This window comes from Biomphalaria glabrata, chromosome 9, assembly GCF_947242115.1.
Source record: "Biomphalaria glabrata chromosome 9, xgBioGlab47.1, whole genome shotgun sequence".
NCBI lineage: Eukaryota > Metazoa > Mollusca > Gastropoda > Planorbidae > Biomphalaria > Biomphalaria glabrata.
In genome coordinates, this window is record NC_074719.1 from 25,727,732 (window position 1) to 25,753,574 (window position 25,843).

Genomic DNA, 25,843 nt, shown 5'->3' on the forward strand with positions numbered 1-25,843 from the left:
TGGTGCTAATTGATGTGTTTATGTTGATAAAAAGGTCCTTTTTCAATGAGTACAGTATGCAAACTTTCAAATATCCTTAGGTCCAATTTCTTGTATGCATAAATTTTGAATTTTTATATATTTCTTTTATAACTAGAATTTTAGTTTAAACAAAAATCCAGTGATACAAAAAAATAAAATAAAAAATTTTTTCAATATTTTTTATTCAAATTGTACATTAATAATGAATGAATTATTAAGATGATTAAAATATGACACATAATTAACATGACAAATATTTACAAGTTAAAAAAACAACTGATCAGTCTGTCATCATTCAGGATAATTAACGACCTTCAACTGCAATAAAAAAAAAATGTCTTAAGATAACTGACAGACGGCATAAATAGAAAAACACTGACGAAGTTTAATCTATTAAGTCATAGCATATATTAAGTCATAGCATATATCAAAATGTCAGTTAAAAGAAAAATATTAATAAGCAACATTTTGCTCTCTTCAATTTCAAGAAACCATTTACTGTAGCACACCTTTCGACTAGAATAAAAAAAACATCTTTAGCCTAGAGATACAGGGTGCAGCAAAAACAATTTTTTTATTGCATAAAATGTTCTTAGTATACACTTACTGTAAGAAGAAATATCAATTTCATCTGGTAATTCTGTTATATTCACTTCAAATCTTTCCTGAACCTCATTCAAAATTTTTGCATCATTTTCATCTGACACAAATGTAATAGCCAGGCCTTTAGTTCCAAACCGTCCTGCTCTTGCCACCTATAAACAAAACAAAAACTATACACACATGCAGCCCATAAAATAAAGTATACTTATGTAAAAGTTAACTTACAACCCTCAGATAATAATAGCCGCATATATTATTTTCACAGGTACTCAAATGGTAATTCCAGGTTTTCATCATAGGGTAGAGGCCTGTCAGTTTATTCACATTTTTTTAAGTAACTAAAATGTTATAAAAATATCTTTGGACTAACATGTAAAACTACATTCTTATTCTAGTATTAATGGAATACATACCCTGTGTAAGTAAGTGTCTGAGTTTTCGGGCATGTCATAGTTGAACACTATGTTAACTCTTTCAATATCCATTCCTCTGCCAAACAGATCTGTAGCCACTAATATACGCTTTTGGAAATCTTTAAAAGATTGGTAACGAGACAGCCTGTGTGTATAAAGGGGAGAGTTGTACATTTTAAAGTTTAGGATAATCCAAATGGATTAAATAAAAGTTTAATAATAGAATTCTCAGAAATATATTGCCGCTAGGAATTTTTCATACATTTTTCAAATGGTAATTCCAAAGTTTCATCATAGGGTTAACTGCACAAACAATACACACAAAACAATAATATAAAGAATAGCCTTTTATGCAATTGTTAAATTTTATACCTCTCTTCTTGAGTCATTGCTCTGTGAATAGCAATAGCTGGAAAGTTCTGTTCCTGTAATAGCTGTGCCAAAGCCATACAACGCTGGATGCTCTTCACAAATATGATGACCTGAGTAATAAAATAAGTCGTTAATAACATGACTAATCTCTCAAGGACCACAAGTCCCTTCAAATAACTTTGGTTAACATCACTATTACTTAGAAATGTAAATTGTACCTGATTGAACTCCAAGACATCTAGGAGTTCAAAAAGTTTCCTATTCTTTTCATTATCCTTCAATTTGGCATAATGCTGTTGTAAGCCATGTAAGGTAAGTTTAGAATCATCATCCACATACACTTCCATAGGCTGAAAACAAACATGTATTGTTAGACAAAAAATACTTAACTATGATTGCAAAGCCCTCAGAAAATTATTGCCGCGAAGATTCTTTACATTTCTTTTTCAAATGGTAATTCCAAATTTTCATCATAGGGTAATTTGCAGCATAGTAATAAAATTACTTTAAAAAATTTACACCTAAAAAGTAAATCACAAATATTAAAGACTGACCACTAACAAATAGTATAAAAATGCCTTACTCTAAAAATATTCCATTTAAAATGTATAAATTAACTAAGACAAAACAACTCTCAACCATTTATGGAAGCTGATATCCCAATGACTGACGACGGCCAGCTCAAAAAGTCGGTACAAACACCAACAGAGACGTGCATAAGCCAAAAGTCATCCAGTTCATCACTTCAGAGAGCTTGTCTTCCCGTTCAGGCGTGGGATACAAGGTAATGAGCGCTCACTATCTTGAGAGAATACTGTGACCAGCAGGTGTGTGTTAAGTGTAGCCTAAGCTGAGTGTGGTTGTAAGGTGTATTACATAATTACAAGACCCAGCTTGCCACCTGCGTTCAGCGCAGGCAGTCTCTGAATCTCATCCTGCCAATTTGTAATAAAAAGGCAGTCCCTAAATTGCAATCAATGAAGAATTGTTCTCATAGGACATTACTAAAAGAAGGTCGCCTATGAGTGTAGGCATTTTTTTTTAGATATTCAAGTTTGTTTTGTTTTTTTTTGCTCAGCTGGAGTGTGGATTTTTAATCATTTACGATACTGGAGATTTGACTTGAATGTACAATATTCAAGATAATAGCCACTTAAGGATTTTTCCACAGCCTCCATAAACATGTCAAGCAAGGACAAAGTGACAGGTAAGTTGATGTTGATTGGAGAAAATTACATCTTGCATGAACTTCTTGCAAACTGGGCGTATTTCCTTGCTTAAAGTGGCACTGAACATCATCACTTGCTTCTCATGTGGAGTCATGCGAAAAATTTCTTGAACATCTCTGCGCATGTCTGAAAAATAAATAGCATAAACCTTTAGTTGTCTTAAAGGATTCAGTAATGCCATTAAAAATAAACAAAAGAAATGTAACGACTTAACAGTAAGACGCCTAGGGTTTTTCCTTAGTGGCATGACAGCACATTTAAAAGAACGGAAATAGGTAAAAAGCGATTAAAAGACGATAAGACTGCTTGTAGCAAACAGTGACATCAACTGTTTCCCTTATTTTCTGTAATAAATTGGTGTTTATTTAAAGGCTAGATAATTTATTCTATACTGTTTGTTCTGTGGTGAGTTGAAGGCTACTTAAACTGGCAGATAACATTTTAAGTAAATTAACATCATCTACACTACACTTAACTATATCTAACAGCCACTAACAGAAAAGGAAGGCTGCTGTGCTTACCTAATTCTGCCAACATTTTGTCACACTCATCAAGAATGAAATGCTTGATATTTTTTAATGAAAGAACCTTGGAGCGGGCGAGTGCCAGAATGCGTCCAGGTGTACCAACAACAATGTGAGGGCAATTTTTCTTTAAAACCTCTTCATCCTTTTTAATGTTCATCCCTCCAAAAAACACAGCAATTTTAACATTGTTGTTATATTTGCTGAATCTTTCATACTCTTTGCTAATTTGAAAAGCAAGTTCCCTTGTGTGTGCAAGCACCAATACAGAAACCTAAAAAAAAAAGTTTAAAAAATCTGAAACAATTGTATCTGCTTGCATATTAATAAAACATGTTAAAAACAACTTTAAAATTAATATCAAAATGACCAAGGCAATCAGAATATTTATCTGCAATCAAAAATGTTCAGAACTCTAGCCTAAATATTGGCTATCATCATGTTGCCAAGCTTAAAAAAAAAATGTGCTTACTTGTCCATCAACAGGCTCTAGTTGTTGAAGAGTTGCCAAAACAAAGACAGCTGTTTTTCCCATGCCAGACTTGGCCTGACACAAAACATCCATAGATAATATGGCCTGAGGGATGCATTCATGTTGAACTGAGAAAGAAATACAAAATAAGCTTAGCTCGTAGATTATATTAAAAAAAAATTTAGGCTACTTAAAATTCACCCTCAAAAGTATTGCCGCCATTTTTATTTCATTTTGTTTCAAATGGTAATTCCAAGTTTTCATCACAGGGTAGATAAAAAAATAAATATTATATTATCCTAAAATAGAAGATAAAGTACTTATTCTTAGTTATAGCAAAGTTTGCAAGAAGGGTAATAGTTTAGAACTTTAGATGCCCAGGTACCTTTACTGACCACCATGTTTGTTGTTTTTAAGCATATCTATCTCCCTTATCCCTTTCAATAACTTTTGATTTTTGTTCTTATGCTGTTGACTTATGAATTTTTAAGTGTATTTACTGTAGGTACTTTGATTTTCCGGTTGTGCGAGATTTTCTCTTGGTTTCCGGAACTGGTAGTATACCGGCGTCAGTATATAAGCCCAGGACAATGGGCATTGTGTTCCATTCTGATATTGTTTTCAAAATCCATGCTCAAAAGGATAATCAAAGCTTTTTTATCGCGCAAGGACAGGATATTCATTAATTCTTTAGATCTACATCGCCATAAATTCTATTGTTTTCATGGAGATCCATCGTGTTGAACATACTGGTAAGTTGACCACCAAATTCTTTTTTATTAAGCTCATTCTACATTTAAATTTAGTTATTTGGGTTAGTTTAATATTAAATCTAATTAGTTTAATAAAGTTTATTGCAATAAGTGCTCCTGTTTAGTGGCAAATGCCAACGGACTGGGCTAGGTCTAATTTTTTAAAGTGAAACCGGCCGCCATTACTAGACAGGAAGTGATAGATCCTATGTTTATCAATGGCTGCATCCTTTTTGTATTTCACATTCCCTTTTGAAATCCACCATAATCCATTTTCTTTGATCATCGATGATTTAAAACTTCATAAATAATATCTTTATAATGATATTTACTCACTACTTAAGTTTTGAAAGGATTTTTAAAAAAAATAATAATAATATTTGGCCGATAATTAAAAAATAATTATAAATCTTGATCTAGTTGCATTATCATAATTGTTTTCCACAATCTATCTAGATCTATGAATTTCAATTAAATTATTTCACTTTTAATATATAATACTAAGTAAACAGACCTGCCTACCAAAAAAAGTCCAAAAGCGTAACGCTGATGGTCAAAATGCGTATTTTGGCACCAGAATGCGTAACACTTACGCGATCCACTATTTTGTCATATATATAGGCCTAATATTAGATCTAGATGTCATGATTAGATCTACAATCTAAATCTAGATCAGTACGACAATAGAGATGATATCTAGACTAGATCTGGATCTATGTCTATATAATGAATATAATCTACTGAGAATCTACTCTAAATCTGGGCTGTGTTACCGATGCCGTGAATCCGCTACAAACGTAGGTCTGCTCCAAACTTTCGTAGGCCTACCTTCATCCTTGATCTATTCTATACCAAGACTAAGAATGTCTAGTCTAGATCTGGACTAGATAGTAGTAGATGTTATCGATCTAGATCTAGACAATCTAAATCATACTACAACTAACACTAAATTGGAACTAGAGTGTAGAGTAAAGTAGAGAATCATGACATAACGTAATGGCTAGCTAGATCTAGATCTATTCCTGTATAACAAGTTATCTAGATTCTAGCTCTAGAATCCAGATCTAGATCTAGACTAGATATCTACAATGTCACTCAATGTGTTTTGAATCGATAGCACTTCGATATTTATTTTCTATACAAATGAATACGGGAATCAGGGATTCAACATATTTAATTTCTACTAATGAACTTACAAAAAAAAAAAAAAAAAAAAAGTCACGTTGGTTTATCAGCTAACTGACGGTACCAACCTTGGTACCAACCCGCCACTCCCTCACTCTTCATTTCTATACTAAATCTAATTGCTTTTAAGAACCAATCAACGTATAAATCTGGACACAATGTGTTCCCCCACCTTTTCTGCCCCCCCCCCCAACAGGACGGCTTAGCGCGGCCTTAGCGTGACCTCCGTGACCGCTCGTAAGCTAGTCAAGAGGGGGGGGGGGGGGGAAGGATACGAAATGCGTAACGCGACGGGTTAAATGCGTATTTGCGTACTGACGGTCATTTTTCGGAGATTTTGCGTAACGAATACGCATTTTGCGTAACGGTAGGCAGGTCTGAGTAAATATAGTGATTATAGGCAAATCTAGATGAGTAGACAAATAAAAAGTCAATAGTATTCATTACTAGATTCTAGATCTAGAGTTAGATCAAATCAATGAGAGATCACTGATCAATCAAATCTAAATAAGTAAATTCTAGATAAGATTTCTTGGCTAGATACAGAGACATAACAGATTTTTATACAGGATCAAGTCCAAAAAATATTCTTTTAAAATTAAAGTGTATGTTGATATGGTTAAATGAAGCTTCAATCATGACTAAGAGCTTTATTTTTTTTTCTCCACAGAGAACATCATTGGCGATGGGCATAACTAAAGGAGGCTGCGGTGTGACATGATTGTCATACACACTAATGTGACAGCAACACGACAGGGATGTTATAAATACTTTTACATATTCTGACACCATCATTGGGCGCAAGCAAAAAAAGTCATATTGGAAAATTATTTTCGACCTGGTGACGTATTACATTTACTTACTGATGCCACAGATCTATAACAAAAAAAAGTTTTGTGTTAACTTCAATCTCAGGTTTCAAAATAATAAAAGGAACAACATAATTAATTTCATGCATTTGTGTTGAAAATTTTATTTATATAGCTCTGAAAGTTTAAAAAATACAGCCTATTAATGGAAAAAAAAGTACTTTTGTCATTTTTTTTTACATGTTGTGTCACATCATGAAGTGTAAAATATTTTCTTGGACTTCTATCTATAATTTAAAAGTAAAATAAGTATCAACAGATAATAAAGCATCTGTTTAAAATTGTATTCAATTATCTCTTAAGGTTTAAAAGTTAGAGTCTTCTAAATGTGAAAAAGTACTTGTCGACCGTTTCTTTTTTTACAAGTAACCTCACTTTAAAAACGAATAAGAACATTATGTCACAGTCTACCACTAGTAACCACTTGTTTGAAATTAAAATAAATATCAGGACATAATCATGTATTTCTGGTGAAAATTACATGCAAATAACTCAAATAGTAAGCAAGTTACAGCATTTTTAATGTGAAATTTTCCTTTTTCTGTCACAATTTTTAAAAAAATAATATAGGCAAAATTTTCGCCACTAAAATTGCTATAACTTCTGTTCTAATCAACTTAGAAACATAAATGAGGTATCAATAAACTCGGTTCCAAAAGCTCTAACTAACTATATTAGGTTCATTACAATATATAGAGTCTGAAATTTTTATCAAAGTACCTATTTACTGAAATGAAGGTATAAAAAATGTTAATAATAAATTGATGAATTTTTTTTTTTTTTTCAATAACTATTTTTAAAAGTTTTTTGTTCTTATGCTAGCATTTTAAATGAATTTTAATATTAGATCTAATAGCTGTTAGAAAGAAAGACAAAACAGCAACAGAAAAAAGTTGGCAAGTAATTCAAGGAAGATAGTATTAAGCCTTAAAACCAAAATGGCGTAATTTCCAATGACATATAAGTATAAGAAATAAAACTTAAAATTATATATTTTAAAAACTATTTATCTCTGAGGAAATCAAATTACATATTTGTAATCTGCATTTTTATTCTTAAAATATAAGACAAAAAAAAAAAAAATAGAAACCTGATTTAGCGTTTCTAGTCACGTAAACTTAAAACTAATACCTTATAATATTATTTAGATATGTGAAAATCCGTAAGACCGGAAGTTAAAAAATGTCATTAAATTTTGAGATCGTTTTTTTCTTACTTTCTGTACATAGGCCCTTAATTGAAATCGATTATGATTTTAAATCCATTGGAATCGTGGCTAAAGGAGGTGAATATGGATACATTTTATATTGAGGAACACTTTTTTCATGTGGACTTTAAAAAAAAATGTGTATTTTCTTACTTTTTGTGTACTTGAAAGTATATGTATTTTTCTTTTTACTGATACTCATTTCAGGCTACGTTTTAGAACTTGATTTTTTTTTGTGCTAATAGAATATATATCTGGCCATATTTCTGCCAAGTTTTATCACGATACCACGTTCACTTTAATTGTTATCGATTATAATGTTGATGCATAAATTTGCACTGCTCCCTATGGGATTTTTTTTTTTTTTTTTTTGAAAACTAAACTATTTTAAGAATAAAAACTTGCATAGGCTAGTAGATATAGCAATTATGTATAGGTCTAAATAGATTTTAAAGATTTTTATGGGTCGCTTCTATTTTTTTTTTATTTTAAAGCGCATTTGAAAAAAATTGTTTCAGGCGATTTTGATCCCACTTTTTAAATATTTTGTCAATTTTTTCCCATCACAACGCCGCCATTTTGTCCACACCTCTCAGACATTTCTTGTAGCTCTAGACCCGATAATTTGTTTATTTTATCAATTTTTACATTCTAAACAAGTGAAGTTCATAATTATAAAGGAAATCAGATTTGTGAGCTAGAAATTTACCTATAATTAGGTAGTTCGATAAAAAATTCAAACTCACAATATACTAATAAAACCTATATGGTTGAATAGGGCTTGAAAAAATATTTCCAACCATACTAAATTTATCATTGTATGACAAGTGGAAGGGGAGATATTAATTTTTATTTGAGAGGGGGAAAGTCTTGATTTTTTAGATCCATGTCATTTCTGTTCACTACCGGAAGTTGAATCAAACTGGGAAATAGGTCAAGAGTATTTTTTTGTTTGTGCTGCCAATTTATCTAATTTTGTGACAAGAATGATCCTCAATTTTTTTCTAAGTTTGTTTTGAGTTTCTCTTTATTGCATGTAACATTGAATCAATTTTGAATGTATTGATAGGATTAATAATTATTATTTAAAGAAATATAAGTGTACTCTTAATGAATATATAGTAAAACACTATTTGTAATTGAAAAGTACTTATGTTTGTTAAAAATTCATTTTGAAAGATTTAAATCTTGAAAGAGAATTTTTTTTTATTTAAGTGTCTGGTATCTATACTTTTAAAGTATGAATTAATTATTATGCTGAAAATATTATTTAAAAAATTGAAAAGTAATGCTTTGATTTTAAGTAATTTTTTAAGAATGAAGTAAATAATTTTTAAATCTATATCAAATCTGCAACACAAGTTAATGAAGAACATAATTAATATTATGAAAAGAATAGATGCATTCTAAATATTAATACCTAATGCATGATTTTATATAAGAAAAATGTCTAGATATTCTATTTTATGGGTTGATTATTAATCAAAATAGATTTTTTTTATTGCAACAAATGTTTGTTGTTGTTTTTTTTGGAAATAAAATAGCATATTTACAATCATCACTTAGACATCAGCAAATCAATCAAATAAAATTAAAATACATTTAAGGAAATGTAAAATAGTATCACAGTTAAAGAATAATTATAATCTCAGCATCATCCATAATTTTTCTAATAGGCTATGGGTAATCTCACAGATTCTTAGATTATTTGCTGTTGTAAACAATATATTTTCTTTAAGAATAGGCACACCAACATCTTTCAAAGCAGCTTTTATTCATTTGCCATTTCATTTCTTGCTCATCTGTCCACACTAAATTAATTTAATAATAATTTCCCCACATCTTTTTCTTGCTAAACAAAAAGAAAATTTATCTCTTGCTCATCTCTTTTTTAGTGCAATAATAATTTCCCAACATCTTTTTCTTGGTAAACAAAAAGAAAATTTATCTCTTGCTCATTTCTTTTTTAGTGCAAAGATAATGCAAGCGTTGTTGCCATTGACTTTTGTCTTACCATCTAAAAATAGCCATTTTAGCATTTGGTGCTTTTCATGATAATAAATTAAAAAACCTAAGATTCTTTCAGCCCAAGTATTGTGGTGAAGCACATTTTTTTATACATACTAATGGGCCTGATAAATCCTTTTGTAATGAGAAACTCATTAATATGCCCAGTGTAGACTGAGGTATAGTTTGATTTAAAAATTGAGTGGAGTTTACTAACAGTAGAGATATCATGGTTTGATAATTAATTTAGAGGACAACTAAAAGCATTAATCTGAGAGTTAAATAGAAACTCTGGTGCATCTAGCAATTTTTAATGCAGTGTAAAGTGTCCTTGATGTTTCACCTAAATGTGAAAAACAAACCATAGTATTGCCTTTAAAAATGTAATTCAATTTCTTATATTTTTGTATTTAACAATAATAGCTATATAATATTTTAATCAAAAAATCTTAAAATTAATAGTAATAAAATATAATAATAATAATAGTAAAAAAAAAATTATAGTGAAATAATAATAACCTAACTAGAGTAGTTGATAATTATATGATGCAAACAAAGCTTAAATTCTATGAACTTTACCAATGACTAGTGGTACAAACTTATTTAAAAGATAACTAAGAATTTTTAAAAATTGTATAGATTACATTAAATCATATATTGTATTGAATTGGAATAATTAGAAAATTATTTAACCTTATGTAAAAATAATTAATTTTATATTTAGATTAATCAATTGCTTTTAAAAAGAAATTATTCAAATCATAGATGGTTATAAATAGGGGGCCGATTGAGATGGATTTAAATACGTACTGACAGTGATGGATGTATATATGTTTTAGCAAAGCTCTTGTTTTCATGGATAATTTTGTTTCTGCCAACTTGTCCAAAAATATAGTGTTCAGTGCTGAAAAATGTCAACTATCGATAATTGGTCACATATTTGAGTGAATCGAGAGGACTTCACTCGAGGACGTTTTTCTAATTAAATCTGATTGAAAATATGCTTCTAAGTTATCAATTACGAATCTTTAAGTAATTACCCAGATGAGCCTTTTTTAAAAAGTTTGAAATTCGGATTATTTCAATTGACAAACATAAAAACAAAAAATATGCAGTCATTTGATCTTCATTTTAATAAAAACAAGCCAACACTGGAATAATCGGGACATGCCATTTGAAAATATTAACATTCTAGAGCACAATGAGCACAAATTTTGTACAAAAAAAAATAAAAATGTAATTTTACTATGAAATTCAAAATACCAACGTTTATGGACCTATGCAGGTTTTATATGAAAAATGGAATACTACTTCCGGTGTTTATACGCGGATTTCGAACTCACTACTATAATACTAGATCTACTATTAAATTTCTTATTTAATAAGTAGATTTATCCTCTACGAAACTCAATTCCAACTTTTTAACTTTTTGAGCGGGGGGTGTGTCTCGCTGGCTTAGCGAGCGAGACGCTCTCTACTTCGTTGTTCCATGTCAACCAATGTTAGGTCAAAACGCCACAAAAAAAATCATAACTTTCTAACTGTTTAACTTACATTCATAATTTATACACCATTGGAAAGTTCTTTCAAAGTATTTTAATAATGTACTAACGAAAAATTGTTTTTTCAAAGATAATTTTTTTATTTCACATCCCTATATTATTCCTTAATCTTAAGCCTTGAGATAATTTAAAATTTATGTAAAGTCTAGAATAGATCTACCTTCTGATGGATGTTCAAATCCACAATCCACAATAGCTCTAAGAAGCTCTGGCTTGAGAAGAAAATCTCTGAAACCAGAACTGTGAATCGACACGTATGTTCCTTTTACATCTTTTTTAACTGGTCCATCTCCACCAGCTGCATCAACAGTGGGTTCATTCTCTTCATCATCATAATCGAGAATAACACTATCTTCAGCCATATTTGTTTTACAGATATCTGATTAAAAATAAAGGAAGGTGGTGAAATAAACTTATAATCTTGACTAAATTATTAATGCACGTTTATTTTTTGTCTGTCTAGAACTGAATAAGGACTACTAAAATCTGATATCATCTAATTGAAACGATCATCAACGTATCGCCATTAATTATAACAAGTTAAAATATACCATACATAAGAACATTAAGCCATAATGCATTAAGAAGATTTAACTTAATGGTAACTAATCCAAAATTATTAGACAACGACTAGTTTACCTCGAACAATCCTTTCTTCCGAAAGACCGGTTGAAAAGACAGGAAGTTCGACAATATCTATTAACATCCGGCGTTGGTATCATGGTTAGGAATCGCGTGGTTTAGTATCGATATAAGATATTGCCGTTGGATACGATTTCCATTTGAAAAGTTCAGATATCTATCGATTCTTATCTAATATAATACAGACGTTACTTCAAAAAAAGATGACTACGTCCTACGCGTAATGCATTTAGTCATGCATATTAACCAATGACCTAAATTCTGCTAAGTCACTGGTTTTCCTGGCTAGCTCAGGCAATCCATTCCATGCTCTTATAGCACTAGGGAAAAAGGAGCTTTTGTACAAATTTGTCCTAGCATATGGAACGAGGAATGTGCCCTTATCCTGTGTCTTTCTGAGTATTTTATTAGATTTTGGGGATCCCAAACAGTGGATGCAAATTCTAGTATTGGCCTAACCAACGTTAAATAACGTTTTAGTTTCATGTTCTTATTTGATTTATAGAAATTTCTTTTAATAAATGCTTTGTTTGATTTTTTTGATAGTTTCATAAATATGGGGATTCCATGACAGTTTTTCATTTATTGTTACTCACGTAAGTATTTTGCGTTTTAGTCTGTGTTACTGGTTTACAATGAATATGATAAGTAGAATTTATTTGTTTTAGTTTTTTTTTTCCTCTTAATAACGGACATTTTTCTGGGTGGAAAGCATGCTCCAATATGATTCCCATTTCTGTAATTCATCTAATTCTCTTTGTAAAATTTCTGTATCTAGACCAGTACTACAGATCTAGATCGAGATTTACCTTACCTAAAATTTTTACTACCTTTACTGTTTTAACTGTAAATAGACCTTGATTTTAATGATATGACTGTATAGAATCTGGCTCTTGTTGTTTAGAGAGAGAGAGAGAGTAGTCCCTAAGGAACTGCAGGCACGACATGGCCTAAATTGTGCCGATGTGCCTAAAATCAAAAACAAACAAAACAAAATAATTTTTTATTTTTCCTTTAACAATATCAGATTCCTATTTTCTGATTCAAGCACACATCCTAAACAAGCCTATGACATTTTTTTTTCATTTCCTTTAAACAGGTGTCTGAAATTGAGACTGTTTTATTAGAACCCGTTACGCATCAGAGCTTCTCAATATCCAATAATTTTAAAGTTGAAGCGTTTTCGCTGATCAACGCACAGTGGACAAAATAGAAATCTAATCTAGCCTTAGGGAGAGGTTTCTCACGAAATACCTACAACGGGAAGAAAATGTTCATGAAGCTGCACACTTTTGTTTGCGTGAATAGAAATAGAAAAATGGGCTTTTGTTTTGTTTAGCCCCTACTTATGTTCAAATAATAGAGTAAACTAAACATTCATATTTTATTTGTCATTGAAAAAATAAAAAGAAAAAATGGCCCACTACATTCGCGTTGTTAGTGTTACGTTCAATCAACTTAGCTAAACTTACTTAATTAGGCCTACTTACAGCTCGTCACTCCAATTGGAGTATGGCCCGCCAACAATAGATCTTCATTGTCCCCTATCCAGGGCTATCCTTTCCGTCTTGTTCCAGCCTTAGGGATGTTGGGTATGTTTATGTTGATATGGAATGTTGGGTCGATGTTTGTGTTGATATCGTATAGAATGTTGCGTAGATATTTGTGCTCTGTTTGTGCTGATATCATATAGAATGTTGGGTTGATGTTTGTGCTGATATATAGAATGTTGGGTCGATGTTTGTGCTGATATATAGAATGTTAGGTCGATGTTTGTGCTGATATCATGGGATGTTGGGTTGATGTTTGTGCTGATATCAAAAGAATGTTGGGTCGATATTTGTGTTGATATCATATGGTATGTTAAGTTTCTGTAGTTTCTTGTTGACTTTCTCGGTATGCAAAAAGTGCTGCTGGTATTAAAAGATCCCAATTTTGTGGGTTGTCATTTGCTATTTTTGATATGATTTGCTTCAAACTAGAATTCATACGTTCGCAGAGCCCGTTACTCTGTGGGTGGTAGGCCGTTGTAAATTTCATCCTTATTTTGTACATGTCCATGAATGCTTTCGTAATTTCCGCTGTAAATTGTCCCCCTCGGTCGCTTAGTATCACCTCTGGTAGTCCGGTTCTGGAGAAAATTTCTGACAAAGCTCTGGTAATGTCAATAGCTGTTATGTTGACTAATGGTATTGCTTCTGGCCATCTTGTACATGTATCAACTAAAGTAAGTATGTATTTATGCTTTCTTGCTGATTCAATTGGTATGGGTCCAATAATGTCAATGGCCACTTTCTGGAATGGTTTGTCTGTGAGTTCTACAGTTTGAAGGGGTGCTTGAGTGTGTCTACCTTTAGGTCCTTTCATTTGACAAATATGACATGTACTGACGAACTTCTTCACATCTTTCGTTATGCTTGGCCAATAGAAATGTTGTAGAATTCGTTTCTTTGTTCTGGATACCGCCATATGTCCAGAAAAAGGTTTGCTGTGTCCCGATTCAATTATTGTCTTTCTGTATGTTTGTGGTACGACTATTTGTTCAATGATTTTATTTTTGTTTTTGCTTCGTTTCATTAGCATTCCGTTGTCAAGATATGGTTCATTGTTTGATTCTGGATTTATATTGGTCTGTGCTTTCTTGTATAGTCTTGATAAAGTAGGATCTTTCTTTTGTTCTTCTTTAAATTCTTCATTGTTGAATTCAGGCGGGATGTTTGAATTGCTAGTCATTTCATTTTGATTAGTGGTTTCTTGGTCTGTAGTTTCTTTGGTTGGGTTGTCATTTTGTTGATTTGAGTTTGATTCATTCTGTAGATTATCTGATTCTACTTGTTCTTTTGTCATTGACCTTGTAATGACTGCATTACATTCTTGGCTTACTTTTATGGCTTTCGACCAGTCTTGTAGGTCTCGTTGAGTGCAATCACGAACTCCTTTAATGTTGCCAATCAACAGATTTACAGGTAAATTGTCTGATACTAGTGCTTCTACATCACCACTGTAGAAAGGTGTTGTAATGTTAATTTCTGCTACAGGTAGATTGCTGACTGTACCATTGAAAGCTGTAGCCGCAACATATTTGCCTGTGTATTGATGAGTCTTAACAAATTTTGAATGTACGACCACGGATGTCGAACCTGTGTCTCTGATCACTTCCACTTTCTGGTTTCCAACTAAACCTGGATAGTATTCTAGACCTTTAGACTTTGTAACTATAGTCATTGTTGTGTGTTCAGATCTAGGTTTTCTGTTGTAGAATTTGTTTTGATTACCATAGTTTTGATTACTTGTAGATTGTGGCTGGTATCTGGATGCTTGTTTTTCTTTGGATCTGTCACTTAAGTTGTTTTGTTTCTTTCTACATTCGTTTGCGTAGTGACCTTTAAGATGACAGTAACTGCATTCTATGTCTCTGGTTTTACATTGTGAAGCATAATGTCCTTTGAAATTACAGTTTGTACATATTGGCTTTTTTTCTGGTCTTGAGAATCGTGGTGTTCTGGTTTCTTTGGTATAACAAATGAAATTTTCTTCTGCAGACTGCTTAATAGGTTTGTTTGGATATGCTGCCCTGTATTGTCGTACTATTTGAGTCAAAGTTTGAATGTCTTTTGGTTGTCTTTCAATGATAAAGGATTGAATATCTTCTGAGTGTGCATGTGTAATGGCATCTATGATGACATGCTCTCTCAGATTTTCGTATGAATTTTCTATTTTTGACAAGGAGATCCACCTATCAAACCATATGGTCATGTTTGATATAAATATTAATGGATCATCTTCTTGTCGAGGCCTTTCTGTATAGAATTTTTTTCTGTATGTGTCTTGTGTAGCGCCATACTGTCTCAGGAGTGCTTCTTTGACATTGCTATAGTTGTCTAGTTCGTGCGCTGGAAGTTGAATGCAAATGTCTATGGCTTTACCCGTAAGAAGGCTCATGAGAGTTCTAGAGTATTGTTCTTCAGGTAGACCTGATGCTTTTGCTAATTCTTCAAAACGCATCAGATAAGAATCAATATTGTCTTTTGGATTCTTGAAAATTTGCCATTTTTGACATTTGTTTATATTTGTCAAAACCTGCAGACTTTTGTTGGGCATTCGCTGCTTCTTTTTGTGCCTGAGCTAATTGTATGTCTTTTTCTTTTATAAGGCGTTCTTCTTCTTTGATACGGAGTTCGTGCTCCATCTCTTCTTTTCGTTGTGCTAATACTTCATTTTTATGTTCTTCAAGTTCTTGCTTTGCCCATTGTAGTCTTTCTGGTTTAGGCATGGCTAATTCTTTGGCCATCTCGAGAAAATCTTGGAGTGTCAACATTTTGGCTGCCATGGTAATTCAGTAGCAAGTAGTCTTGTACTTGTTAAATTGATGGTTGAGTCTAAATGATTGTCGTAACTCAATAGTAGGCTTGAATATTTCAATTAAAATGTTCTTAGGTTATTTTTATTTAGAAGATACACAATAGTTCAATGTTTCATCTTATAAATCCTTGTTATAAGATGATGATTTCTGATCACTTGTGAGTGACAGTAAATAATAGTTGCCGCTTGATTAGGCAATATGGAAAACAATTACTTGTCGCTAGTAAGTAAATATACAAGGCGATCTAAGTTGATAGATCAAGCCTGTAAAATGACGTAAGGTTGTACTGACCTTGTCATAAAGACATGTAGTAGACTTGAACGTGAAGTTTTCGTCGTAGTGAGAGGCTGAGTTGTGGAGTAGAACTATCGTCTGTAGTTCTAGTTTGTTGCAACACAACTGTCAAAGAGTTGTTTCGATGCAGGTTGGTTATCGTGGCAGACGTCAAAGGTTGCCAGATGAAAGTATTGATCCTGTAGTAGTTATCACGTTGATGAATAAATTCGTTGTACATACAGCCGTAGGAGGTGTCAATTTATGTCACGTGTTTATTACGTTTATTTAACTGGCAGATCTTGATGCTATAAACTTGTGACATATGCGGGTTCGGAGGTGCCTTGATTATAGTTCAAACACTTTAACAAGTAATGAAGTAACAAAGTGCTGATATGTTTTCTTTAGTTTTAATTATTTAAAACTTAAACTTGAAACAATAAATGTATGTACAAAGATATATAAAACAGATACGGATTCAGTGAAAATGTTCAATAAAATGAGTAAATATTTACTTTAAAAACTAGCGACTACTAAGTCTAACTTTCTAGCGCTCTCCTCTCTCAAGCTAACACTCCGCCTTTTATATCTTTCTTTAGGATAAAGAACAGTGACAATTCAATACCCATCCTTGACTCCTTGACCCGTTTACATTTAATTTTCCTTTTGATTGTTAATTATGTTTCCCTGCCGTAGCCTTGAACTAAGCTTTAATCGGCGTCTTTCTGGCATTAAAGAGTGAGTGCGCTGACCTGATTTTAGATAGGTACAATGTCCTCATTTTGTGAACAATGAGGTGTCACTAGGAACTGTGTTTGTAATTTAAGCTATGTTAATTTTGTTTCCCTGCTGTAGTCTTGAGCTAAGATTTAATCGGCGTCTTTATGGCATTTATTAAGCGTGGGTACGCTGACCTGATTTGAGATAGGTACAATGTCCTCATTTTCTAAACAACGAGGTGTCACTAGGGACGTGACAGATATCATATAGAATGTTGGGTCGATGTTTGTGTTGATATCCTATGGGATGTTAAGTCGATGTTTGTGCTTATAACACGGGATGTTGGTTCGATGTTTGTGCTGATATCACATAGAATGTTGGGTCGATGTTTATGTTGATATTATATGGTATGTTGGGTTGAAATTTGTGTTGATATCATACGTGAGGTTGAGTCAATGTTTGTGTTGATATCATATGGTATCATGGGTCGATGTTTGTGCTGATATCATGGGATGTTGGTTCGGTGTTTGTGCTGATATCATATAGATTGTTGGTCGATGTTTGTATTGATATGTTGGGTCGATGTTTGTGCTGATATGTTGGGTGTCGATGTTTGGGCTGATATGTTGGGTCGATGTTTGGGCTGATAACATGGGATGTTGGTTCGATGTTTCTGCTATCATAAACGATGTATGTTCAATGTTTATGTTGATATCATGGTATCAAAATGGCTACCTGGTTGTCTGGTATGTGATATGAATGGTCGTTCGTTGGTCTCGATAGTCCACAGTTCGAGCCCACTGCCATGTCGTCCTGAGGGAGGTCTGGGCTAGAATGTAATTGTCTTCAAATCTGAAGGTACATCCAAAATATGTCAAATGTTTTACATGTTGGGTTGATGTTTATGCTGATATCATGGTATCATTCGGGAGTTATTACCACTGATTTCCTGTACACGGACAATAGGGCCAAGATACTAGGGACAGCATACAGAGATAACCGACAAAGCACTATTTCTAAAAGAAAAATATGCAATCAATAGTATAAGTATATTCTTTTGTGAAGTTTTACAGGGTCTCTCAGTGCCGTAGCAACAAGTGTTCACTCTTCTTTTATTTTTGTTGTCTATTCTGCGAACTACTAAGGTTAACACCTAATTTCACCCACTTCTAAAAATATAATCCATATGTAGTCCTAAAGCAACTGTTTCAAACCCTGTTTATTGAATTAAAATTTCAATCAACTTAATTTTAGATTATCTGAACAATGCAGTACATTTTTTTAAACTAGTAGGCTACAGGTGTCTATCGCCTCCTATCTTGTGTATAATTGGTTTCAAAGGTTGTCATAGCCGGGGGTATCGATGTTAGGCTATAAGCTCTTAATAGCTTTCCCCTTTTCAGACCATGCGATCTATTTGTCATCTGTTTCTAAGGCCCACAGTAAACGAGGGTGTCATGTGGCCAGCACGACGACCAACCACTTTACTTTACCCAACTCGTCTTTAAGCAATTTATATATATATATATATATATATATATATATCTTCGTGGCTCAAGAGTTTGGACACCAAGTAATAGAAAGATCACTCTTTTGTTTCTGCAAGTCGGACGGACTAGAGTTATCCCACGTAATTTTAGAGGCGAAAAAAAAAAGAGGGGGGGGGGGAGAACAAGTAGTATTCACCCGTCACTATATAGCAGGGCCGGACTTAACCATTGTGACCAAGAAGTCATGGAAAGAGAACAAGTAATCTACTCTGTATTCACCCGTCACTAAATAGTAGGGCCGGACTTATCCATTGTGGGGCCCTATATGCGAAACGGATTTCGCGGGGCCACGTTTGGGTAGGGATACGGATAATAAGTGAAAATTAAGAGTTGGTATTAGAAAATAAATTCGTCTTTGCATTTTATTCATTCTTTACTACGTACAGAATTACTTTACGAGCCTTGCTGTAGCCAAGTCATATAGTATATCATAAGAATTCTGTTTCCTACATAGATCACGGGTATTGCAAAATGCCGTTTTTTTTTTTATCGCGCGTAGGATTGGCGTTTTCCATCTTGAATGACACCCCAAAATGACAATTTTTCTCTCAGGAGATTTGTATGAGTTTTCAAAAAGATTTTAATAATTTCCGGAGATTTCCAGGACGTTTTCGTATATTTTGTAATTTCAGATTTCCAGGAGCTTCTGGTAAATCAGGAAGCCGCGGGAAATCTGTTATAAGTTATAAAATGGTTTAATTTAATAATTTATACACCTAGAATTAGCGCGGGTCCTATGAAAGTGCGGGGCCCACTGCGGTCGGATAGGTTGCAGTGGCCTAAGGCCGGCCCTGCAAAATAGCGACGTATGCTACGCCGCCGGTCGACTAATAATTATAAAATACTTCTAAATGTCATGCAGCACGTGGACTGTTTTATTTTTACTGACAATAGAAGGAGGTGAAGACCTGAAGCCTCAAAAACTGGAAGTTTCAAGTTGTAGGAACAACTCAGATGTTAAGGCAATTCATCTAGGAGAGAAATATTCACACTTTAAACCTCCGTGGAGCCTTAACAAATAGGATTTCAACTCCTGCAACTTTTCCCCATTAGGCCTACTATTTGTTAAGGAGTAGACTGTTAAATGTGTTCTGTAGGATTACAGATAATGATGATAGTTTCACGACTATTAGTTGTTCGTTCCCACCAAATGGTTCACAGACTAATAAAACAAATAGGCCTAGCCTAGGCCAAAGACATGTTTTTGAATCAGAACATCTCTTTTTGTAGTGTCGTCTCACATACAATCATCGTATGCCCATGATGAAGCGCAGGTACCTTGTGTGTAAGCTTTTGAGAAGACTTTGTTCCTAATAGAAGGGTTGAGAGGACCACTGATAGGTAGACGCTGATTATAAGACAGACTGTGAGATTTATACCGCCTCACTCTCACTTAAAGGCGGCCAAAAGGACAGCTTTAGCCAGAAGGGTTTTTACGTCTCTCGAAAATAATTATCAGCACAGTTTCGGAAACATAATACGAAGGCTTATTTAAATATGGTACTCAGAAAAGCAATAAATGTTTAAAAAAAAAAACGCCCTTGCTCAGAAAAGCAATGAATGTTTAAAAAAAAAAAAAACGCCCTTGCCCCATTTTAATATTTCGACCACCAGATCCAATACCGTATCTTCTTTCTTTTAAATACATATCGATACTCTCCAAACGGTAATCGAGAGGTCAAGTACCGTACTATGGTGTATTATCAACAACATTTTGGTTACGATTAAAATGTTTTTTGCAGAAAATCTAGATTTATATATGAATCTATAAACACTGATGCTTTCTACATATAAAGTTTCACAGAAGCGAATATTTTGCAACTAAGTCAAATTCTTAAGTTTCTTTTGATTCAAATTAAATTTACAACATATGTAATGGTCTTAAAATTACCAGTAGATATATACATAAATATCGAAATACATACAACATTACGAATTAATCTGGCACAATTTCCGCTGTAAACATTAAGGGAGCATAGCCTATATATTTAATATCACATGATAATAACCTGCTTTAATTAAAAAATGGCAAATAGTGATGAAAAAGAACAACATGTCAATGATGTTTCAATGAATGGATTAGATCTAAATCAATCTTCAGATGTAGCTATTACAGATGAAAGCATTATTGCATTATTAGCATCAACTTTGCTAGAAAATGAACCTGAAGATATCAGTGACATAGATGAATTGGCTGGGGGTACAATGTTAATATTGTTATTTTATATTTATTATTTTAAATTATTTATACTTTTACTTTTAAAGTTTAATTATATTTCATTTTAATTTATAATAATTATTATTTATTGTAGTATAAAATAATATAGATCTAATAGAATCTAGTTTTTACTAGATCTTGAACTGTATAAATGTTTACGTTAGTAATTTAGATTTTGTGACTTTTACTTTATTATAATTTATAAAATATAATATAAAAAAAAATATATATAGTCTACATCTACTATAAATTTAATCATAAATTGATACAAATGTAAATTCTAGATTTAGAACTAGTATTTACTATATATTTGTATGATACCACTGACTCATTGATCAAGAGATCTCTTAAATGGCTGAACAGATCCACATGAAATTTCTTTCACAGGTTCCTTTTACCTCCTCGATGCTCACTACTACTAAGAAAAGTTTTCGACAGATCCTCAACTTGAGGATTGCTACTCGCGAAAAACTGCAAACTTTCTATCTAGCCTTTGTATTTTATGATTGATCATTGGTGTTTCCCCAAAAGGCTGCAGTCTAATAGGGTTTGTTGGACTAGTCCGTTTCGTTTCTTTGATTAAAAAGTATTGGGCCGGAAGTCGTGTTTTTCCCTATATATCTTTGTATTTTTCAGTTCTCCTTTTAAATAAAACTGACATTATTATGCTATAATTTTAAGTGTACCTGATAGAGAAAAAAATTCTGCACAAAAATACAGGTAGCTGGGATCAAACCCGATAGAGGCTATAAAAAGAAAAGACCTGAAACTAGCGCGTGAAACTACACATTTACAGTACTTTAGTTGATGAGTATTTTACCCAAGATCTGTGTTCTTTTTTTAGGACTAGCTTATTTCATGTACCCGGCATTTTCCGATACACAATTTCATACACAAAATAATTGTTGAAAAAAATTGTAGAGATTTTAAACTTTAAATGATTACTTAAAAAGGTGTTACTCTAATCAATTTTGAATATTATTTTGTTATGAATGTCACTGTTTATTTTGTGTCTGTTCTAGTTTCTTAAATTTTTCTTGAGTAAAGGGGTCGTTTTTCTCCTTATGGGTATACCTGATTTATCCAAGCAGCCTTTGTAAAATATTGGTCCTAAATAATGCTATATTTATAAACGAAAAATCGCATGGCTGCATTATGATGAATGTACGTGTTAGTTCAATATATTTTATATTACTAGGTAACTATAAATAACCGCATAAATAGACGTAAGTTTATTTTTTTTCTGTTAGATAAAGTCATATGGCAAATTTTTGTTTATATCCTATTTCTAAAAAGGAATAATAATAGAATTATACAGTAAAAATAATCACTAAGTTTTTCTTTTAATAGTTTTGAAAGTCTAACTGAGATTGTGTTTTTGCAGATGTACACAAGCTGCACTATGAGTCAGTCCATCTCTTTTAATTGTTTAGAAATAAGCGTAAAAATGTAGGCTTCAATATTTTTAGCCTGAATTTAAGAAAATAAAAACTGTCAAACAACTAATATATTGCCTCTTCCATAAAACTTTGTACTTAAAAAATAAATTTATCCAATGCTCGAAATCCTGCTTGTATACTTAGGCCCTATTTAAATCGATCCGGTATCAATGTATTAAGTAGCAATAACCCTGCAAAAAAAATTTAATGAAAGAAGATTGAGATATACATATATTTTTGTGACGGTATGCACCAGTACGGGGTGCCGGCACCTTTTTTCAATGTCGGGAAATATGATTACTTTTCTTGTAATTCAACGTTAATTGTTAATTTATTATTAGTTGAAAGTTAGGCAATCTATCACTGAGTACCGGAGCCTCTTTTTTATTTTTACAAAAAAAAAAGCACTTTATATACTTTCAGCCAACATGCCGTATTATTAAAAACACCTCTATGTGAACTTCTCAATCATCTAGAGTCTTAGTAGGCCTGTTATTATAAAAAAAAAATAATAATCAGTCATTATAGACATCATTCGCAATTTTATTATTAGGTCTAGGCATTGAAAAGTAAATCTATTAATAAACTATAATAGATCTAAGTCTTAGTACTAACTTATTAAATAAGTCATTATAAGTAGAAGTATTATAATGAATATTGTATAGATCAAGATTGACTAGATTATAGATAGATCTCTAGTTTAGTAAATTAAGTATAGAGTATAGTAAACGTATTGCAGTATTATTAGATCTATGTCTTATGTCTATATCTAATAATTAAAAAACTTTAGTCTTTATTAATATCTAGATTTTTTTCTAATAAAAACTGACTATAGGCATAGCATAGGCTAGACTCGGCAATCTAGTCTCAAGATAGAATCTATACTATTACTAGATCTATTCGATTTTTATATATAGATCTAGACCAGAATTAGATTATAGATCTAAATATACTAATGGAGAGATGATATGAGGTGTTAGCTAATAGCGTTGCACAAGAAACAAACCTGGGTTTTTCTAAACTCTAATACTTGGTATGTAATAGTAAAACAGCACCTACCTAAATAAATTGTAACTAGCAATCAAAAAGCTATATTTATTGTAGTATATATAGGTCTGTGGTTGTATTTTATATAGCCTTCGTAACTTCTTCTATAGAGAAATGACTTTTGTAATTTCTTTTACTGAAAATTGGGCTATTCGCGTCTGACACATATATAATTTTTATGTTCAGCAACAAACCCTATTAGAAAGCATGAATAGAAATAGGTCTCAAATTCCATATTTTTAAAGCAATTTTTTTATATTTTTCCATACGTCTACTTATTTTTAATATGCCATACACGTCATATCCACTTCCTCTTAGATGTGGTGTAAATAAAATCAAAACCAATCCTAATTGCATTAATAAGATAGATCTAGAGGAATTCTAGAGTCTTTTTCTTTTCTTCAAGAGAACTTTGTAACAATGTCAAAATAAAAAAACAATGAACAACTAACTCATAATAGCATTAAAAAGATAAATCTAGATCTATTGTCATTTCCCTACATTCAAAAGGGGTGAAATAAACGATTACAGTTAATAAAACCTTATTGATATTCGTTTTTATTGAGAGAACAAAATAAATGTAGAAGGGGGAATAGGGCCTTCAGAAAATGCATTTTTTTCTATAGGCCTGAAACTGATGATACGGGTTTGAAGAAATGTATTTGTTGTTTATAATCTAAAACTGTACATTGCTTGCATTAAGATTAAAGGTTGCAAAAAAATAAATAAATAAAAGTAAAACTAACTAAAACAAGGATGGGGCGGTCACGTTCGAAGTATAATATAGGTTGAATTGAGAAACATAAGAAAAGCCATATGAGTGCGTGTATGTGTTGGGGGCACATTATGTAGCAGAGGTTTCCAAATCAAGTCAAAAGTCTGTCATGCTGTAAAATTTCATTGTAACAGTTACACTAATTCACTTGCTAAAAAAATTTGTTAGGTTGATCGTTAAAATGTGGCCCGATTATTACAATCCAAAAAAAAAAAAAGAATAGAAGGGGTTGTTTCAGCCATAATTATCAATATAAAGCCTGGGAACAAATCAATGGGCTTAGACGGAGTGAACTGTTAGTATTATATATATACATATATATATATATATTAATTTACTTAATACATCAAAGACTTAAGTTATTCTCTGGTACTTGGCTAGATAGTAGTATTAGCAGATCTATATCTATTTATAGAAATACATTAGGTACCAGTAGATCTAAATGTTAATGTATTTATTTCTTAAATTTTGTAATGAATACTGGTTCCACACATTATTCCTATTGTATTCAGTAGTCATTAGACTATTAGTTTTTAATTGAGATATCACTCCTGCTTCTCCACCTTAGTGTTAAGGGCTCAACTCCTGATTTTTTTGTTGGGTAATTTAAAATACCAAATACCTTTATGCCTGTGTAAACATTTGGAGTGATATTTTCTCCCATAGACAATCTGTTAAACTTTTACATATGGGTAGGTCCAAGGTATTTTGTTTGATAAAAATTTAAGTGTCGTAATGTTTTTTAACCGTACTACTGGTATAATAATTGTGTTCAATCAATTAGCAACTTTAAAAGAAATTGTTATACAAAATAACAACATAGATCTATTTGTAACAATGTTAGTCGGATATTTTACACTCTAATTAATGTTTATATGCCCATCTTATAAATAATACATTTACCTGAACACTGTCTAGATCTATTGTTTTTATACAATTCTTTTTTTGGCATCCTTTTTTAATCTTCTATTACCTTTATTTCCCAGAATATACTGCTCTCAATAATGCTATTGATGAGATTAACAATTACTTGGATAGATGGGAAACAAGACATGATCATCTCAGAGCTGAGATTTTGAAAGTGCTGAAAGAAAACCAAGAAGAGGAAAACCAAAGAAAAGAGAGCTTGCTTAATAATGTAGAAAGTGACAGTGCCTCAAATAAACAGGACACACATACGCATATCGATTTGGAAAGCTCAACATGTGAAAAACAAAACAAAAATACTCAAAATTAAATTTTAAATTCAGCTACTGGAACCATGAATTCTGCGACAAAATAAATATGTTTCTTTATGGTCTTAATCATGATGTTTAGAAGTATAGACCTATGGGTAAACTATAACATGGATTTTAAGAAATTTCTAAATCTCAGTCCTGATTTAGGCCTAATTATATTTAAAATTTTTTTCTAAAAAAATTCTTTACTTTATAGTTTTGGCTAACATAGGTGATAGACACACCCATGCATAAAAAGATGCCTCTGTGAAAATGTGTATGTAATTTTAGATATCTGTACCAGAGTTCATCTACAAAATGTTTATTCTAGAAAATCTTAGTAATATAACATAGATCTCTGCTTTATTAATAAACATGTATGA

The 25,843-nt window shown here is 32.1% G+C and overlaps 2 protein-coding genes across 2 annotated transcripts; both read right to left on the minus strand.

Annotated features, from left to right (window-relative positions):
• Positions 1-178: 178 nt before the first annotated feature.
• On the minus strand, positions 179-12,002 carry LOC106066765 (spliceosome RNA helicase Ddx39b). The gene is made up of 10 exons (XM_056042356.1): positions 11,856-12,002; positions 11,377-11,595; positions 3,635-3,762; positions 3,160-3,436; positions 2,646-2,764; positions 1,628-1,759; positions 1,410-1,519; positions 1,038-1,182; positions 629-776; positions 179-339 (listed from the first exon to the last, which is right to left on the minus strand). Exons 1-10 carry the CDS (start codon positions 11,920-11,922, stop codon positions 326-328), a joined length of 1,359 nt encoding a protein of 452 aa, XP_055898331.1. The 5' UTR covers positions 11,923-12,002; the 3' UTR covers positions 179-325.
• A 1,719-nt stretch (positions 12,003-13,721) lies between these two features.
• LOC129928378 (uncharacterized) lies at positions 13,722-15,863 on the minus strand. The gene has a single exon (XM_056042598.1). It carries the CDS (start codon positions 15,861-15,863, stop codon positions 13,722-13,724), a length of 2,142 nt encoding a protein of 713 aa, XP_055898573.1.
• Positions 15,864-25,843: the final 9,980 nt, after the last annotated feature.

Coding starts and splice junctions, on each gene's coding strand:
- LOC129928378 (XM_056042598.1), bottom strand. CDS start 15,863: ATGCGTTTTGAAGAATTAGCAAAAGCATCAGGTCTACCTGAAGAACAA.
- LOC106066765 (XM_056042356.1), bottom strand. CDS start 11,922: ATGTTAATAGATATTGTCGAACTTCCTGTCTTTTCAACCGGTCTTTCG. Junction 11,596..11,855: donor GGAAGAAAGGATTGTTCGAG/GTAAACTAGTCG, acceptor ATTTTTAATCAG/ATATCTGTAAAACAAATATG. Junction 3,763..11,376: donor ATTTGAACATCCATCAGAAG/GTAGATCTATTC, acceptor TTTCTTTCTCAG/TTCAACATGAATGCATCCCT.